Below are 20,778 nucleotides of genomic sequence, written 5' to 3'. Positions count from 1 at the left end.
TAATAGTAACTGCACTCACTTCTCTTCCTTCACACACTATAACACTGGCATACTGCTAGTGTCCTCCACAGAGAAAACTGATGCAAAATACTCATTGAGTTCATCAGATGTCTCCTTGTTCTCCATTATTATTTCTCCTTTCTCAAATTCTAGCAATCCTATGTCCACTCCCATTTCTCTTTTATTTTTAACATACTTGAAAAAACTTTTCATACCACTTTGATATTATTTGCTAGCTTGCTTTCATATTTCATCTTTTCCCTTCTAATGATTTCTTTAGTTGCTCTTTGTAGGTTCTGAGAACTTCCCAATCCTCTCTCTTCCCACTAATCTTTTGCTTTGTTGTACTGCATGCCCTTTCTCTTACTTCAACAATAGCTTTGACTTCCCTTGTCAGCCACAGGTGTACTATTTTGCAATTTGAGTATTTCTTCATTTTTGGAATACACATGGCACCTTTCTTATTTTTCCCAGCAGCTCCTTCCAATTTACTTTGGCCAGCTTTCCTCTTATACCACTGTAATTTCCTTTACTCTACTAAAAAACTGCTACATCAGACTTTACTTTCTCCCTATCAAATTTCAAATTGAACTCAATCATCTTGTGATCACTGCCTCCTAAGGGTTCTTTTACCCTAAGTTTCTTAATCGCCGCAGTTCATTACATAACGACCAATCCAGTAGAGCTGATCCCCTTGTCAGCTCCAAGGGTAGTCACAGCCGGAGGGTAGTAGTGGGGACGAGCTCCCACTGCAAAACAAATGCCCTTCATGGCGTGTGTCTCAAACAGCCTCTGACAACTAAGTCTAACTGCTGGCCTTCATGTGTGGCATGTTCTCACTGACAGGAGAAGGGGCAAAGGTGGACCACTGGTGCATTAAAACCAGTTGCTCTGGGCAGAGGGGGCTCGTTAACCATGGATGGTAGCTCATCTAGGAGAGGGAAAACTCAGATTTCAAACCTCCACTGCCTTGCGGAGAGGCTTCGGGAGTAAACCCTGAGGAAAAATCCGGAGTCGGAGTCCCGAAGGTGGCTGACTGCTGTACCCAGCACCGGCACGGCAACTCCTGCGATGCTGCTGGCACCAAACTGGATCGACTCTCGTCGTTCCTTTGGACCCATCATCAGCATGGAGGGGGGGGTCCCACTGCATGGGCAACAGACGGATCTCCGTATCAACTCTGCCCTGGCTTGCCTCCTGGAGAAGCCACTCCGGGTTACTACCAGAGGCACAGTACCCATGATCAACCACGACAGATGGAGGCCATACAAAGTTGGCTCAACAACAAACTGCTCTAAAAAGCCATCTCTTAGGCATTCAACAAACTCACTCTCTTAAGATCCATTACTAACTTGTTTTTCCCAATCAACCTGAATGTTAAAATCTCCCATGACTACCATAACATTGCCCTTTTGACACGCCACTGTTGGGAGGCCTGTATATAACTGCCATTAACATATGTGTGAAGACATCTGGCTGCTCTCCCTCCCTCTCCAAAATGTTGTCGATCCGATCTGAGATGTTCCTGACCCTGGCACCTGGGAGGCAACGTACCATCCGGGTGTCCCGTTCACATCCACAGAATCTCCTGTCTGTTCCCCTCACTATCAAGCCCCCTATCACTACCACTCCCTTCTTCCCTCTCTTTCCCTTCTGCACCATGGACCCAGGCTCAGTGCCTGAAACCCGACCACCATGACATTATTTGTCACATGTACACAGAAACATGCAGTGAAATGCTTCACTGGCATCAAATCAAATCAGCAAAGTTTGTGCTGGGCAGACCACAAGTATTGCCTACTTCCAGTGGCAATGTTGCATGCCTCAACTCTGTAACCCATCATCTCTGGAATGTGGGCAGAAACCTAGCGGTCATGGGGAGAACACACAAATTCATGGCAGACAACAGAGGGAATTGCATCCGGATCTCAGAGCTGCCATGCTGTTCAGCGTTGTGCTCACGTCCACACTACCGAGTGTGTAAGTCACTCTATTACTCTCTTATAAAAGTGGATGGCTTGAAAGTATTCCATGAGACTGAGGAGGGCAGAGCAAAGTCAAGGTGGTGCTAAACGGTGACACCTTTGCTTGCTTCTTCAGAAACAGCTCTACTTCCATCAGGTCTGGCTAGAGGGTAGTGAGGGACAGTAGGGAGGAGTGTGTCAGTGTAGGGATGAGGTGTGGAATGACAGTGAATGGGGATGGAGGGGGTGGTGAGGGACTGTGGAGAGGAGTGGCTGCTGTGTACATAGTGACTTTGGGGTGGGTAGTGGGCGGAGGTGTTGATCAGTCTGACAGTAGGGCGGAATAACTGTTTTTGAGTCTAGACGCTGTTAGCCCCTTCTCTGCTGGGAGTGGGATGAACAGGGTCAAAGCAGACAAATTAGGTTTCGCAATTGGATAATCTTATTTCCTGATTATTTGATTATTTATAAGTTTTAACAATTATATCATATTCAGTCGACTTGTATCAGCTTCCCAAAAAGCTAAAAAAAGTACAGTTTTATGTGACAGACTATCATAAAATGACACAGATGCGACCAAGTCCGAAGTCATACACTGAGAAGGTAACAAGAAAGAGATCCCACTCGCAATTTTTAAGACAGTCCATGCTAATTACTACACTTCCTCCATTTCCTGAGGAGATTGAGGCCAGCAATGTGACACTACCCGTCTCCCACCCATTCTAAACCCATTTTAACAGGAGTGTCCTGACAGGCAGCATCACCATCGGGTATAGAATTACCACTTGACCCTACAAGCATTACAAAGACAATCACTGACCTCTCTTCCATCCACCACAGATATTTATCAGGGGCACTGCACACAAAGGGCCCTTAGCATTTTCAATGTTCCCTCCCATCTGGCAACCAATCTCTTTGACCCACTGCCATCAGGTAGGAAGTACCAGAACAGGAGGGCAAGAGCAGTCAGGATGGGGAACCCTTTCTTCCCTCGCGCTGTCAGTCTACTGAACTCCCTGCCACCACCAGGTGTATACTGTTTACTTTTTAATTTGTATCATATAGGCACCTTGTTATTTGTTAATTTGTTTGTGGTAATAATACTTTATGTGTTATGTGTGTCAGTTATATGTACTGTGTTGTGCAGCCTGTTCAGGAGGAACATTGTTTCGTTTGGCCATATAGACCTGTGCAGCGAAATAACCATAAACTTGAACTTGTTCTCACCAGATGGAAATCTACTTTGAACATTGAGGAATTCTGAGGAAGTGTCACTGACATGAAGTTGCTGCCTGACTGGCTGACCTCTTTTGTTTTTATTTAGTTATTTCTGCATGTTCCAACATGCCCTTAGCTAACATTGACTGACTCAAGACATCCATTTTCTTTTTATTTTTAGAAGTGTATAATTACCAATTTGTCAAATTGATAGTTTATAGTTTATTCAGATTTATTTGAATATATGGTAATTTAGGGAAGGCTTCAGGAATAAACTCTGACAAAAGATCTGAAGCTGGAGTCCCTCGGGCAGCCCTACGTTGAGTTCAACACTGTCAGGCAACTCCTGGGACACTGCTGGTGCCAACCTGAATTGTTGACTGTGTTGTCAGCTGTGTGGAGAGGGTTTGCTCTCCACATTGTACTATCTTGGCTTGCGTATCACGTAGAAAGCTGGAACACAACCTTGTTGACTCCAAACAACAGAGGGCCTCAAAATCCCTAATGCAGAAGAATGCCTAAAAATTGGTAAATAGCATTCCTGTGATGCTATTTCAGAGCTCAGGTTGTCAGAGTTTGATGTTCAATTCAACATTACCTATAAGGAGTTTGTACGTTCACTCCCTGAATGCAAGGGCTTTCCCTGGGTTCTCTGGTTTCCTCCCACAGTCCAAAGACTGCGTAGGTTAATTGGTAATTGTAAACTGTCCCATGATTAGACTAAGGTTAAGTAGGTGGGTTGCTGGGTGGGCCTATTCTACAATGTATCTCTAAATACAATAAAGAAAGAAAGCAAAAACACAACTATATCCTACCTATTATATGCTGCAACATTGAGGAGGTTCCAAATCTAGCAGTCCCTCCATGTATCAAGGGAAAACCCTTCAGAAGGATTTAATATTTCCTTCTTAAATCCCATCTGTTACCCAGAGAATGAACCCCTTCAAATCACTGTTTGCAGTGAGTCAGTTTAACATGATTGGTTTTACCCCAATTTAGTACTGCTATTCTGTAATTGGCTTTTTCCCCAATCGTGCAAACTTAGCTTAAGTATAATAACCTCTACAGACGTAGTCCCCCACTGGTAATCATTACCTGGCCAGTCCACTCCCTGAAATAAATCCAAAGCCCATTTCTTATCCTTCCCAGTTCTAGCAAAGGGGCTTTGATCTGAAACTGCAGAGTTCCTTGAATTCTATGCCTGTTCCTCTGGAATTCCAGCATCGGCAGAATCTCTGATGTTTACAATAACTCTGCTTTCCTTTCTATCTATACTGCTTGGTCTGTTGAGTGTCGCCAATACTTTCTACTTTTATCTCAGATTTTCGGCATCTGCAGTTTTCTTTTTATCTTCTGGAACTCTCCCAGTGCATTGTACCCAAAGGTGGTGAATGCTTGGCCACTGAGTTCATTCAAACACAGATTTATAAATTTCTGGACACTGAGGCAATCAAAGGTTGTGGAGATTGGGCATGCAAATGAAGCTGAGGTAGAGAATCGCCCATGACCTTACTGAACGCTGGAAAGGCTAAATGGACTACAGGTACTGGTTTATTATTGTCACCTGTACTGAGAAACAGTGATAAACAATTGCTTAAATGCTATTTAGGAAGATCATACCATACACTGAAGTCATAAAGGAAAGCAGAATGTGGAATATGGTGCAGAAGCTACAGAAAAGAAATTGCAGAGCAGATAAAAAGCTGAAGTGCAAAGACCATATCAAGCTGGACTGGGAGATCAAAAATTCATCTTTAGCACGTGAGAGCATCACTTGGGAGCCTGATAACAGCATGATAAAAGAGGTCCTTGAGTCTAATGGTACGTGCTCTCAAGCTCTTAATGATTAAAATATTCTGTATGAAGAGAAATAAGGTAAAGGTGTTGAATTGGGCTGAACTGTGTGCTGACTGGTGTCAATTTAATTAATTAAGTTTTAATTTATTTAATTATTAAAATCTTTTTTTACTATACATATATACTTAATATTTTAATTTATAGTTTTTATTATGTATTGCAATGTACTGCAATTTACAACTGGTGCGCAAATCAGCAAATTTTGCCAGTGACATTAAACCTGATTCTGATTCGGATTGGAAACATTGCCTTGTTTTCCAAGTACACCTTTACATGCCTCCTTTAGATGCACAGGGCTCTGTCTCCCAAAATTCTGAAAGCTTTCTGTTATTCAGAGGCATTTAAAAACCACTGAAATCAAGATAAATTATTTTTAAAATGCAGTTGAAATAAAATTAATTAAAAACTACTGGATGTACTGTACTGTAATTAACATTACAACAAAAGAATTTAAAAATGTTCTTAAAATGATCTTTACTGCAGTCTTGTAGTCTGTGCACTGTAAACCTCATTGAAATGAAGTTGGCACGGGATCCTGTGCGTGCTCTGTGCAGAGGGATAGTGTGTTGATAATGTTCTGCTACTGAAATGTGGATCAATAGATAGCCAAACTCATGGCTCTGGTCCCAGGAATTTCGATGATCTCAGCCAGCAGAACCTGCTCCTCAGTGGGTGACAGATGAGTCACATACTGAGAGAACATGCACTCCTGTGTCAAAGGGCTTGTGGCCACTCCTGTGTTGAAGGTAATTAGATGAGGTATGAAATTAAGATTAAGTTCGAACAATTAAAATGCATTTATTTAAGCGTCTTCTTAAACTGTCAGGAGGTGAGCTAAGAGGAACTCATAGAATCAAATTACATCTTTAAAAATATGTCAATTGTTAAATGAATTATTTATCATGGACTTAGGGTCTTGAAACTGTATTTTTTGTGTGACTGTATTTTACTGATATATGTGCCATGTGCTGATTTGGACCGTTGGTACTGTGTTTTGCACCTTGACCCTGGGGTAACGTCATTTTGTTTGACTGTATTTATGGATATTCGTGTATGGTCGAATAAAAATTAAACTTGAACTTGAACATGATCTTAGTTGAGGATCATCGCCTTGTCGTGGTGAAGCAGCTGTACATTCCTGAAATCCCAACAGTGATGCCATCTGGAGCTTAGCTCCTGGTAGTGCCATCCATGGCAGTAAGGTCAAGGGAGAGGACCCAGGCAAAGAGCGATCCAACCAAGACCTCAGTGGTGGAGCTGGCGAAAGATGATGACACATCACAATGGCATAGAAGGTGGAGTAAGGCTGCAGTAGTGAAGGGTCTCCAGTTGTCTTGCTTTCTATGTCACCTTACCTTGACCCAGGTCTGACAAGGACCATGTGGTAGCTGTCCATGCATCAGCCTCGTCACACACCGGCATTCTCCATTAGCAGAACAGCTCCTTAGAACATCACACCCGATTTGTGTGATTGCACTACTAATACTAATCATAATACCCTACTGCTAAGCTGGCTTTTATCTCAATCAAATGAAAGACCAGTTACTTTATAAAACAGGACATTTTCCGATCTGGAGACAAAGACAAATTGTACAAAATGGGAGCGTGCCTAGTTAGAATATCACATTGTCAAAGTCAAAATCTATATGTCTCTACCAAAGGAGGTGTAAGACACTCCTTCCCTCCTCCAGCCTGCGTCACCCTTGGGCAAGGGGTAGCACCTACTTAGCCCCTCTGATCAGGATCAAGCGAACCCATGGGAGCAGGTGGCGGATGGTTGTTTGAGTAGATACTGCATATCACAAGCCCTGGCTATGTGACCACTGACACCAGGCAGACGATCTCTGAAGAGTATTGATAACAGCTGGAGTCAGCTGTCTTATAAAGACGCTGCCCAGAAGAATTTGTCAAGGATACTGGACATGGCAGATGGAAGACCATCATCACCCACGTCCTATGACGTGGCACATAATGATGATGATGATGTATGTTCACATAACGATGATGATGCATATGCACATAATGATGATGATGTATATTTACATAATGATGATGATGATGCTTATGCACATAATGATGATGATGACGATGATGTATATGTCATTATATCTTGAGATTCATTTTCTTGCAGGCATTCACAGGAAAATAAAGACATACAAGATAATTTATGAAACACTATACAAAGTATACATAAACAAAGACCAGCTAGTGTGCAAAAGAAGACAAACTGTGCAAATAAAAAGCACACTGAGAATATGAGATGTAGAGAACATAGAACACCTAACCTGTTTAACATATGTTATGCTGTATGGACTGCTTTATCTCGAGTAAATATTTCACTGTATCTACACCTGGCAAACACACCATGCTTCGACTGGCTGTTACAGACATTTGATTATCTGATGTGTGTACCAGCAGGGCGAAGAGTGAATCATTTATCCCTTAAAAGCATTATAGATAATAACAGCAACTCTCAGCAGGTCTAACAGAAACAAAGTTAACATTTCTGGTCAAAGATTCTTTGTCAGAAGTGGGAAAGTGAGGAACACAAGTTATTTTAATGTTGCAGCACTTGGGGGAGAAATAGACATGGCAAAGGAAACTATCTGTAATAGGATGAGGATGAAGTAACAATAGTGGTAAGTTATTGATGGGTTAATAGAAGCATTTAGGAAACAATAATAAGAATAAAGGATTGTAAAAATTCAGAGGAAAAATGCAGGACAAGCCCAGCAGGTTAGACTATACCAAATGGAAGTTGTAAAACGGAGCCAAAATCATGATATATAGAAGAAATGGCCAGTTCTCACTAAGCTTTTAATGGGCTTTTATATGGCCAGTCAGCCCATTGACTCTGCTCCACTATTCCAGCATGGCTGATTTATTATCCCTCTCGACCCCATTCTTCTGTCTTCTCTCTGTAAACACCGACTAATCAAGAATTTACAGACTTCTGCTTTAAATATACCCAATGACCTGGTTTCCATCGCCATCCATGGCAATAAATTCCACAGATTTACTACCCACCGGCTACAGAAATTTCCCTTCAGCTCTGTTCTAAATGGATGTTCCTATTCTGAGGCTGAGCCTTCTGGTCCTAGCCTTCCCCACTATAGGAAAATCCTTTCCACATCCACTTTATCTAACCCTTTCAATATTTGATGGGTTTCAATGAGCCTCCTTATCCTTCTAAACTCCAGCAAATACAGGCCCTGAGCCATCAAACATTGCACACACTTTAACTCTTTCATTCTTGCAATCATTGTCGGGAACCTCCTCTGCACCCTCTCCAATGCCAGTACACCTTTTGTCCAATTCCGTGATTATTCTTCTCCTGGACATTTCTTTTTGGCAATAGGCTTGATTGCATTTCTGAGGTCAACAAATGTAGAAACACAGTTTCTAGCCTTAAATGTTTCCTCAGTAGATGCAACATGGAAAATGACAGCACAAATACAGTGGGAATAACTGGGACCAACTCTCCTTCCAAAGCAGTAATCTCCTATAAAATTCAGTCTAAACTTGGGGTCCATAGATCCCTTGCCCATGGTCTAAAACAGGGTGCGATCTGCTCTGAAGGTAAGGATGTGCAAATAATAATTAACGATGGGACAGAATGATTGATCAGTGTCCCAGCATTGGGTTTGCTTGGAAAATAAAACATTACCAATACATAGCAAATTGCTGGGCAAAATAGCTGCTGAATAGGCCACAGAATAAAAGGCATTCACACAGGTAGGTACACCTGCTCCAGGTCAATTAACCTTCTCCTCAATATGAGGCAAAGACAATTTGACTCCACTGTCACAAGTGTCTTCAACCCCCACACAAGCTGATCAAGTAGCAGTAGACTCCGTTTGCAGCTGAGATATGATCAGTGAAGCCACCGTCAGTGTAGGGAGCTCTGCTGAAGCATTTTTCCAGCTGCCAGATAGCTGTGAGCCATAGCGACCTGACGTTCAGCATACAACACAGACGTGACTGTGCAAACCCTTTCATTACATTACACTCTGCACGGGCTGTGAGTGAGCCGCAAATATCGCAGATCACGTATAACTTCAATTATCACTTACAATTATGGTGGAGAAACATACTGAATGCTGCATGACTTGTGACATCATTAGCCACATAACTAATGTGAAGTCAAAGATTGCAAGCAGACGTCCAACGTACACTTCCAAATGTCTAAAGTGATTGGTAGCACAGCTTACAGCTTATCAATGCCTTTTACAAATACAAAATATACTCAAATGTATCCAGTTGCTACATTCTGATCTTCTAGTTTAGCTCGAATTGATAAGAGTTTTGAGTATCCTTATATCTCAAAAGACCTCACGCACTTTTCTTCATCAAAGAATTAATTCAAGGAAACCAGTCAAAGACCTACAAAAATAATGAACTAAGAGCTGCAAACTGGCAGAATTCATTTCAATTTAAATAACTCTAAAGTGTGGTTATATTGCAATGCTAAAAAATTGAATTGTTAAGGAGCAGCCTGGTGGTGTAGTGGTTAGTGCAACACTATTATAGCTCAGGGCATCAGAATTCAGGGTTCAATTCTGATGCCTCCTGTAAGGAGTCTGGAATGTGTGAGTTTTCTGCACTGAGCTCGAAGAACATAGAGAAAACATTATTTCAGATTCAGCACCACACTAAACATATCCTTTGTATTCTACTATTGTTCAATGCAGTTATCTGTTATAAAAACTTTCTAGTCTTGAACATTATCAATTTGTCTTCAAAAATCTATGTGGGATTCAGAATTTCAATGTGATGTGGAAGAATTCAATTAGAATATTGATTATTTGTCAGTATCATTGGTTATTAGATAGATATTGCTCATCTTTAGTGAATTTCAGGAAGATTTTAGAATGATTAGCTTTATTGGTGCACCAAAACATCAAAATACCCACACACTCTGGGAGCAGCCTGCAAGGGTTGCCATGCTTCTGACACAAAGAGTATGCCCACAACATGTTAATGCTAACCAGATCACCTTTTGGAAACCCGAGCATCCGGCAGAAAGCCTTGGAGTCATGGGCAAAGTGCACAGACTGCTTACAGACAGCCGCAGGAATTACACCCCGATCTTCCAGCTGCTGACATTATACAGGATTACACTAACTGCAACACTACCGTGCTGCCCATCAATCAACTAGAAATGAATGTCAAGAGTTCCTAAAAACAGTTTGTGGATCTTTGACACGAAATGGCTAACATGGAGGAAGAGTTCCTCCTGTAAATATAATAAATTATAATTTAATTGCAAACATTACCTCTGTTGTTTTTGTAGCTCTTGGCAGTACTAATTTCTAACAAAATTTGATATTTTATTACTACCTTCCAATACCATGGAATATTTTGAAATTGCAGTTAAGTTATATGACAAATTGTCAAACAGTTCCCCTGACCCAGCACAATGCCCACATTTCTTATTCTCTTAGCATTTTGAATCTAAATACACAGTGGTGAATCCTGAAAGTTGGGCTGAATATTTTAAAATGGAGGAAATAAAGAAAATGTACAAAATAGGTGAGAATGGTTCTGTGAGTATTAGTAGTTTAATAATCCTGCCTATTATAGAACTGTTTCTTTTCACCCAGGACTAACCGTTCGTTGCTATCAGCTCAGAAAAGGGCAAGAAACAGCAGGGTCTCAAGGATGGTACCTATGTTGCGACTTCCAAGAAAGACCCTGGAGATTGACAGTAGAGTTAGGTGTTCCACTGAGAATGGGTATCGGTAAGTTAATCAGAGTAAAATAGTAGGAGCCCCATTGATAGGTGCAGAATTCTTTTATGCCATATTCCAGTTGTGTTCATCAGATTTCAATCTCTCCAGTTATGAAAAATTTGCAATACCAATCTAGTAAAGGAGATCTATTCTTTAACAAAAGGGCTTTTTTTTTCCATTTAATCTCTGGTGCAAACATTCTCTGATAATATTGTATGATATTTTCCCTGAAAATAACAGATTGACTATAGAAAGTCTGCACTCACCTCTCATTATATCTGATGTATTTATTTAAACATTAACAGAGGAGATGTCAGGGGTAAGTTTTTTACACAGAGAGTGGTGAGTGTGTGGAATGGGCTGCTGGCGATGGTGGTGGGGGCGGATACAATAGGATCTTTTAAGAGATTCCTGGATAGATAAATGGAGCTTAGAAAAATAGAGGGCTCTGGGTAATCCTCGGTAATTTCTAAAGCAAGCTCATTTTCGGAATGGCTTTGTGGGCCAAAGGGACTGTATTGTGCTGTAATGTTTCTATGTCTATGTTTCTATTAACAACTGAGGTAACTTTTAATAAGATCACAAAGATTTTCATTCATTAGGTTTTTCTCCACAAGAAAAACTTCCTCTGCTTTGTATATTCTTTCCACATCTCACATTTCCACCTCCCTCAGACACTCTCTCTGTCTCTCTCTCTCTCTCTCTCTCTCTCTCTCTCTCTCTCTCCACCCCCCTCCCCCCCCAAACTCTACTCAAATCAAATTCCAGAACTGAACTGACTACCTACCATACCACTGTAAGACTGTATCATCTAATCACCTGAGCTGGGAAAAGCTTGGGAATTTTATTTACTCACTTATAACTGTATATACTCTTGTTTTATATTACTCTGTCATGTAGTTATTAACAAAATAGAGTTTATAATGGAAAACTCAGACTCCAGGTGTGCCCATTTCTGCTGGTCCTTTTTAACCCGTTACGGGGTATGTAACAACATAAACAGCAATGCAGACATTAGAATCCTGAAGCTCCTGCTCTTCAGCTTTCTGCCTAGCTCCCTATTTACTCAGTTAGAGTCTCTGCCTGTTCTTACCCAACCCCGTGGAGCCAAAGCCTGACTACTCTAACACTCACACAATGACCATTCCACTTATACCTTACTTCTTTTTATTGGCCCCGTGCTGATTGCAATCAGCTCAAAAGAGTCAAAAGTATCCAAGCCCTTCTTAAACCTTGCACTACCAACAAGTGACCTCACATTGATTGTAGCTCTCTGAAAACAGCTGAAAGCTCCTTTTAACCCTTGCATTGTTACCAACAAACAACCTCTCACACTGACTGCAGCCCACTGAAGCCTTCCCCACAAGTGGGTAAAGCCACAAGGCAGTGGAAGCTTGAGATCAGTTTTCCTTCTCCTAGGTGAGCTGCCAATCACAACTGATGAGCCCCATCTACCCAGGCTGGTTGCACAACAACATAAAATATAGTCGAGAAGTACATTACAGGTAAGATTGGCCCATCTTATCAGGCATATACTGTAAACAGCAAGTGGCTAAGAGGAGGAATGGGTGAGTTGTCTATGGAAGGAAGCAGAGAACGTAATTGAATGCAGTGACAGCAGAGAATCAAGCTCTTCAGCACAGCATGTCTACTAAGTTTTCAACCCATAATGATCTCATTTGTTTTATTCTCTCACAGTCCAAACTCTCTCCAGATTCTAAGATTTAAAGATTAGTACTATTTGTCACATGTACATTGAGACATACAGCAAAAAAGGGCATTTTGCATCAAATCAAATGAGTGAAGATTATACTGGGCCACATTTCTGGTACCATACCCACAGCTCACTAATCCTACCTGTACATCTTTGGAATGTGGAAGGAAAGTGGAGCACCTAGACGAGACCCACATGGTCAAGATGAGAAGGTACAGGCAGCAGCGTGAATCTAACCCTGCTCTCAGCTGTCTGCTGCAAAGCTCTGCACTAAGCACTATGCTACGATGCTGCCTCAATCATCTGCACACCAGGGCAACTAACATAAAAACTTACATATCCTCGCATTGCAGGAGGAACTGGAACACCCAAAGAAATCCTACAGGGTCATTGGGAGAACATGCAAACTCCACACAAAAAGCGCTGGAGGTCAGGAATAAACCCAGACTGCTGGAGCTGTGAGCTGGCATCTCTAACTGTGCCACCATACTGATCCCTGTATCCGCAATTATCATGGATACTGCAATAGACTTAGTCAAAGTTGATTAGTGGTGGGAATAGAAATACAATAGATTCCGGTTAATTGGACTAAATGGTAAATTGGGGCAGCGTGTCATTTGGGATAACTCTTAAAAAACAAAAACTAATCGAGAAAATAGCCGGGATTCCCTTTGTTTACTTGGGACACTGTGCTGCTTAGCTGGGACAGGAGACTGTTGCTGAACAGTTTCTAACTAGAGTCAGTCACCTGAACTTGTGTGGCTGTTAGACACTACACACTGCTTAGAGCAAACAATTTTTAAATACATCAGTTGCATACGCTTGTGTTGATAAAGCAGTGATTTTTGTCACTGATTGTTGGTTACAAATAAGGAGTAAGACAATTCAGAGCTGTTTTATTCACTGTGCTTTCAAGCATTCAGGCTTGGAGATGCCAGAAATGGCCAGAAGTGGAAGTGAAACAATCTCACTACTTCAGCAAGTTAGAAACTATGAAAAATTTGACATAATCAGAAGTCATCTTGAAAGATTCATCCTGAATCATTTCGAAAGATCAGCAGGCTCTGTGGAACAGCTTCACTCACCTCAGAGCTGAACTTGCTCCATGACTGTGGATTTATTTTGGAGCCTCAGCAGTTAATGTTCTATGTGCTAATTGTTTACTTTTTTATTATTTACAAGATTTGTTCTTCCTTTTGCACATTGGGTGTTTGATGGTCTTTGTTGTGTGGGGTTTTTTAATGGGTTCTATTGAGTATCTGTTTTGTGGCTGCCTGCAAGAAGATGAATCTCAAGGTTCTGTACAGTATACCTATTTTGATAATAAATATACTGTGAACCTTGAACTTAATTACAATGGAAAATGAAGAATTGGAAGTTGCAATTGTCGACAGCATTGTACAAAGGCAGATCATTATCTACATTAGTGTCTGCACTGATTTTGTTCATTTACAGTCACGGCAGTGTACACTGGATGGATGTCTACATTGATAACTATCATGAAGTAATGGGCAGTTTTATAGTACTAGAGATATGTAGTGTTCTAATTTGCTCTGTATTTCATTTAAGTACATAACTTGTTACTTAGTTAAATGGTAGCATATTTTTTTAAACCCTTTTAACTATCTCCATGAAACCATCTGATTGGGCCCAAATGTACTGGTCTTGATGTGTTCCAGTTAACCGGACTGGCCATGGCTGTTCCCCCTTTCTCCATGGACACAGAAATACTGCCAAAGAGCACCACAGGAGTGTAGAAACAAACCTGGCAACAAAAGGCCAATGAGTCTAATTTCACTGCTGGGGAGCTTTCAGTGAGATAAACAGAGAAAAATAAATGTTCGCTCTGCAAAGCATAAGTTAATAAACGACAGCCACCGTGAACTTGAGAAAGACAATTCATTATTTGACTAACCTAACTGGGGTATTTGTATTTATGTAGCAGAGAGTTCAAGATAATGCAACAAATCAATACATAGATTTCCAGAAGTCACACGTAAAAGATCAGTTAGTTAAGCTGAGGCAAAGGGAATGTAACAGTAAGCATATAAAAAATTGACTCAAGTGATAAGAAAGTCATGGTAATGATTGATCATCAAACTGAGGGAAAGGTAGACAATGATGCCCTTGATGGTTCCACTGTTATTTATAATATACCTCATCCCATTCAGCTTCCCAAAACTTGAGAAGGATGAGAAGAGAAGCTGAACCAACTCTACAGTGGTGGGTAAAATGTCTCTTTGTCTTGCACATTTAGCTCCTGGTAGACCACCCATGAGGAGAGGCTCCAGGCAAAGAGCAAACCAACCAAGACTGTACTCTTCACTGTCTGTCCGCATGAGGAAATGGTTTTGAAACATTGTAAAAGCTCCACATTTTCCAGGGAATCCATTAGTGGAAGGTAGTGTTGCATAGCAGTCAGGTTCATGCACACAAGGTCCCTTCTCATTGATGTTTCACTGAATGAGCTAACAGAACAAGCTGTATAGACAGTTCAGTAACTGAAGACTGAGTGACTTTGGTTCCTGGACTGAAGATTACATAGATTGAACAACATCCCATTTGTCCTATAAATTGTATCCAAGGTAACATGTAGCAATAGTACTGCAACCACTTGAGTCAAGTGGTTCTTAAGGTTGTCATAAACAGGGGAGTTAGGAGTAATGGGGATAAGCTCCCACTACCTATTAAATGCTCCCAATGGTGTGTGCATCAAATAGCCTCTGACAAACAAGTCTAGCTCCTATGTGACTTAGCTACTGAGCCCGGCAAAACTGACAGAAAAGGAGCAAAGGGACTGTCTTAAAACCTTCACATTGGGCAGATGGGGCTTGTTAGCCATGGTTGGCAGCTCATCTAGGAGAAGGAAAACTCTGATCTCAAACCTCCACTGCCTTGCAGCTATACCCACTCAAGGGGAAGGCTTTAGAAGTAAACCCTGGGGAGAAGTCCAGAGTTGGAGTCCCTAAGGCAATCCTATGTTGAGTCCAATGCTGACTGACAAAACCCGCGATGCGCTGGTGTCTCTACCGCTAATTTGGATTCATCAGTTGCACAGAAAGGGGGAGATCTACAGCCCGTGCTCCATAACGATGCTTCACACTTGTTGCATACCAGAGATGTGTTGATGTAGTGCATGCTGCGACTGATGGTCTTGGGGACTTTTATTGTGATCGCAAGACCCCATTGGACGTTGGTAATGTAGAATACTGCAAGTTCCATTCACTGGCTCAAGACCAGGGGCAGGAAGCTGCGTTGCCTCAGTGAGGGCATGGACTTGGCCTTCATGCTGCAGTCTCGCCTCTTGGATCTGCCAATGCCAGAAGCATTGTGGCAGAAAATGCCTGAAGCAGCATGGGAAAGTGCAGAGACCTCTGTGGGTGCACTGGAATCCATACTGGGCTGAGGTTAAAAAGGACTATGTGCTTGTCATTGTTCCTGCATTAACATAAGAGATGTAGAGGTATATCAAGCACCTTGATCGTTGACCTGTCTACCTTCTGTTTGCTTTGCATTTCCAGCATCAGCAGAGTTTCTTGTCTTTAGCATCTGTGGAGGGGAATAAGATTCAGGATTCAAGATTGTTTGTTATCATTCTAGAGGATGCCTCACCTAGAACAGCATCATCAAAGTGTCTGTGTGTTCCAGGTAATAACAGTCGTGTGGCATTCAGGTCTGACAGTGTCAATGAGTGTCATTGAAGGGCCTTACATAACTGATCCCAAACTTCATAATACGGCGGTTTTGTTGGCACAGTTTGAACATGTCAATCGACATCTTTGACATGGGCCTTGGGCTATAGTCTCACCCATAGGGGAGCACTGAAGGATTAGCCAATGCTGTGCTACCTGTTGTCCATTGTCTATTTCGCTATGGAAATGTACTTGGCCTTCACTCAGGCGATGCTGTATTCTTCAGATGGGTTAGACTGAAGGGGTTGTTGTAGGAAAGAAATGACAGTCACTAAATCCTCATGAAGCTGGTGACTACCATTGTTAACAATTCCTTTTCTCCCACAGATGCTACTTAACCTGCTGAGTTCTTGAGAGTTACTCTCTGTAATTGATAGATATTCCTTAGGACATTTAACTCCACCACGGATGGTTCCAAAGCTGGCTGTCAAAGAAGAAAGGTTGCGCATGGGTCAGCAACCCCATCCTGTAAAAGCCCAGAGCTGCGCACCAACAGAAGCTGTGGAGACCACATCCCTGGGAGAAAAAGGATCTAAGCAGATGAGATAGACCTGGTGATGACTGGCTCAGGATTGAGGACTCTGGTGAGCTGTTGTCAGCAGCCTAGGCCCCAGTAGAGGTTATGGGGTTAAGTAAGTAAGTTAGGATATTTCGGATCCTTTAAACATCAGCAACAGCCAGTTCTTCATTTGTGTTTTCTGTTTTGACACCAAGTGAGTAAATCCACATTTGTCCACATTATATTGCACCTGTCACTCAGAATCAGAATCAGGTTTAATATCACACAGATGCGAAATCTGTTGACTTTACAGCAGCAATACAATGAAATAAACCATAAATAAATAGAGAAAGAAAGCTGAGTTACATTAAGTATATATATATACACACACACGTCTATTAAATAGTTAAGTTAGAATAAGTAGTGCAAAATATCAGCAAACAGTGAGGTGGTGCTCACGGGATCAATGTCCATTTAGAAATAGCTGGCAGAGGGGAAGAAGCTGTTCCTAAATCGCTGAGTGTGTGCCTTCAGGCTTCTGTACCTCCTTCTCGATAGTAACAGTGTGAAGAGGGCATGTCCTGGGTGGTTGGGATCCTTAATGATGGACAGCACCTTCCTTGGGAACTCTCCCAACCTGTCTAATTCCCCTGACTACCATCTCCCCCTGGCGCCCCTCCTTCTTCCCTTTCTCCCATGGTCCACTCTCCCTGTTCTATCTGATTCCTTCTTCTCCAGCTCTTTACATCCCCAAACTCCTGACTTCACCCATCATCGTTTATCTAGTCGCCCTTCTCGTCCCCCCACCTTTCTATTCAACCATCTTCCCTTCCTTTCCAGAACGGAAGAAGGGTCTCGGCCCAAAACGTCGACTTATTCGTTCATGTCTATAGATGCTGCCTGACCTGCTGAGTTCCTCCAGTATTTTGTGTGTTTGCTTTGCATTTCGAGCATCAGCAGAGTTTCTTGTCTTTAGCATCAATGGAGGGGAATAAGATTCAGGATTCAAGACTATTTGTTATCATTCTTTAGCACCGGAGCGTAAAGGAGAGCAAAACGACTGCTACTCCGGATCCAATGCAGCATGAAAAATACAATAAGCATAAATAACGCTATTTTTAAAAACACACTATAAATATATAAGATTAACTTATTTACTTACTGGATGTCCATAAAGTGACGCTAGGTACAGGAGTATCTGTACATAAGGTAACGGACGGGAAACGATAAAGTAGGGAACTGGGGATGTAGGCGACGTTTCCAGCCCAGACCCTCACCTGCTCCATTGACGCTGCCCCAAAAGTAGCCCTGCCTTTTATGCCCAGAGTATAGAAAACAATCGAAATGAAAAATCATCCCAAAAATACAATGTGAAAAGAACATTATTACAGATTATTTACAATATATACAACTTTATTTATTTGATATTTGTACTAATAATTGAAGGATATGTAACCTCATTGGGATATTCAGCCCTATAATACCAACGCCAAACGCAGTTAAACCCGATGCAGCAAACACGAAGCGGAGTTCCCTTCTTTTATCGCCTTTAGCATCAACTCTAAAAATCTTTTTATTGTATTAACCCGAAGTCCCACCGGAGTATCAATAACTTCCTTTTGTCGCCAAACTAACATAACATTTGCACCAAACAAGACTCTTCCTATTTACTTTTGGCCCAGAGATTTCAAACATGCATATACCTCAACATCCGAGGCTCTTTCAAGCCTGGGCTGCATTTCCAGGGAGCGAAACGCGACACTTGACTTCCAGCAGCTACATCAACTCAGCGAGTTGCCGGTCGGTGTTCCGGGTTTGACCGTGATATCGCAACAGGTACGCTACAATTCCCATTTTGTTCTCTCTTACTGTAAAACTTTCCCCTTACCGTAAAAAGATAGCAGACGATGATCCATCCCCACCCTCCTTCCGGGGGGTCTACCAGTTTCCGACCACGAGCTTCGTTTGAACCAGGCATTGTGTTGGCTGTCGTTTCACTTCGGTCCATTATCTTCTGTGTGCCAGCTCTCTCTCTCTCTCTCTTCTTCCCTCCTCTCTCTCTCTCTCGGTCTTTCGCAATCTTTCTCTTTCTCTTGCACCTTCTGCCTGTCCTTCAACGGTGTGTTACCAGAATTGTTTAATGACTTTGCAAAGTCCAACGGGCACAGCCTACCTACCCCTAGTGGCGGATATAGACAAGTTCAGTTCAAACCATCTGGGTTTTATGAACATCAGTGGCATGTGTCATCTTGAGTCATTGAGTCCTACAGCACTGAAACAGGTCATTTGGCCCAGCCAGTCCACGTCATTCTGCCTAGTCCCATTGACTTGTGTCTGGCCCCATAGCCCTCCATTCCCCTCCCACTGAAGTACTTGTTCAAAGTTATTTTAAAAGTTGCAATTGAACCAACATCCACCACTTCTACTGGCAGCTTGTTCCACATTTGCACCACACTCTGAATGAAGAAGTTCCCCCTCAGGTTCCCTCATGTGGCCTTGAAGTCTGCTGCAGATGCCACTACACCAGCGGCTGTCGGAATAGGCTCTGTGGTTCTTATGTACAAACGTTTGTATTTGTGCATTGAAGGCAATCTCAATATCTAGTGTGTAAAATATGTTTGGACAGTTACATGGATAAGAAAGGTTTAATGTGGACCAAATGCAGGAAAGTGGAACTAGCTTGGATGGACCAGCATGAATAAATCGGGCTGTAGGGCCTGTTTCTGACCCTCTGACCTTATGGAGTCGTACAGCAGGGAAACAAGCCCTTCAGCCCATCTTGTCCTTATCAGCTGTGTAGGTGCCTAGAGTTAATGCTTTTCATGACAGCTTCTTGATGGCGAATGTTGGAACCACTGGGCAGTATTCATTAAGGCATGTTACCTTGATTTTGTTAGGCACTAGGATAACAGTGATCTTCATAAAGCAATTGGAAACCTCAGATCGAAGCAAGGAGAGGTTAAAGATGTCTGCAAGTATCCCCAGCAGTTGATCTACACAGGGTCTAAGGCCATGGCCAGGGACACTATCCAGGCTGAATGCTTCTCACGTCCTCCCCCGACAGAAGACTGGTCTTACATCTAAAATGGTGACTGTGGGATCAGGTGCATTGGAGGCTGTTGTGGTGGATAGTGACATGTGATAATCCTATCCACTGATGCTGCTTGGTCGGCTGAGGATTTTACTGAATAACCACAATCAGGTTTTCTGCATGGGTAGGGAATGATACCTGCCAAGTATTACAGGTAAACTAGTTGAGTGAAACGAGAATTAGAGGTCATAGGTTAAGGCTGAAAGGTGAAATATTTAGACCATTCCACTGCAAAAAGTAAGAGCAGAATTGGGCTATTCAGCCAATTGAGTCAGTTCCACCATTCCATTAGGGCTGATTTAATATCCTTCTCAACCTCATTCTCCAACCTTCTCACCTTTAAAGGGAAACCTGAGAGAAAATTTCTTCACTCAGAGTGAGAATGAGCAGCTAGAGGGTGTGTTGATGCAGGTTCAATTTCAACATTTAAAAGAAGTTTGGATAAATACACAGACAGAAGGGGTATGGAGAGCTATAGTGCAGTTGTGAGTCAATGGGACTAGATGGGATGAGGGGTCTCAATTTGTGCTGTACTGTCCTATGACTATAATACTCTAAAGATTTTATACATGTGTATAGGTTGTGTCAGTATTCTCAGAGTGGGGTTCTAGTTAGTGTTAACATAATTACATTCAATAATTATATGATTATAGTAACACAATAATTATTCTCAAATCTTTTTTACAATGCTCAGCAATTTTTTTTCATAACTCCTAATAAAAATTTGGAATAGAAAAATGGGTAATGTTAGGAAGTATTTTGTACAGTGCATTTTGCTGTATTAAATTCTATGCTTGATGTTTCCCAAGTCCTTCATTATGAACCAAAAACTAACAACAGACCTTGGAAATGATAAACGCATGAGAATGACTGTATCACTAATCTTTAGCAACAGAACAGCACATGACTTTTCACCCACTTCACGTCAGACATCTTGTGTGTAAAATCCTATCAGATTAAATGATAAACTAGTATTAAACTTTGAAGGAAAAGGACTACATTGATGAGCAT

At 41.8% G+C, this 20,778-nt stretch overlaps 1 protein-coding gene across 5 annotated transcripts in view; it reads right to left on the bottom strand.

Annotated features, from left to right (window-relative positions):
- The window catches only part of LOC132378083 (monocarboxylate transporter 5-like), an 83,578-nt gene extending 64,755 nt beyond the window's left edge, over positions 1 to 18,823 (bottom strand). For 2 of the 5 annotated variants that reach the window (XM_059944821.1, XM_059944822.1), the window contains exon 1: positions 18,565 to 18,823. In XM_059944821.1, coding sequence (XP_059800804.1) covers positions 18,565 to 18,684 — 120 coding nt within the window. In that variant the 5' untranslated portion in view covers positions 18,685 to 18,823. Of the gene's footprint in view, positions 1 to 17,838; positions 17,989 to 18,379; positions 18,522 to 18,564 lie in introns of those variants that run through there. The other 3 variants (XM_059944823.1, XM_059944824.1, XM_059944825.1) reach the window with 3 other exon arrangements.
- Between the last annotated feature and the right edge of the window lie 1,955 nt (positions 18,824 to 20,778).

Source organism: Hypanus sabinus, chromosome 19 (assembly GCF_030144855.1).
Source record: "Hypanus sabinus isolate sHypSab1 chromosome 19, sHypSab1.hap1, whole genome shotgun sequence".
Taxonomy (NCBI): Eukaryota; Metazoa; Chordata; class Chondrichthyes; order Myliobatiformes; family Dasyatidae; genus Hypanus; species Hypanus sabinus.
Note: the sequence above shows the minus strand (reverse complement) of the source record. Positions and strands in the feature narration are given on the sequence as shown.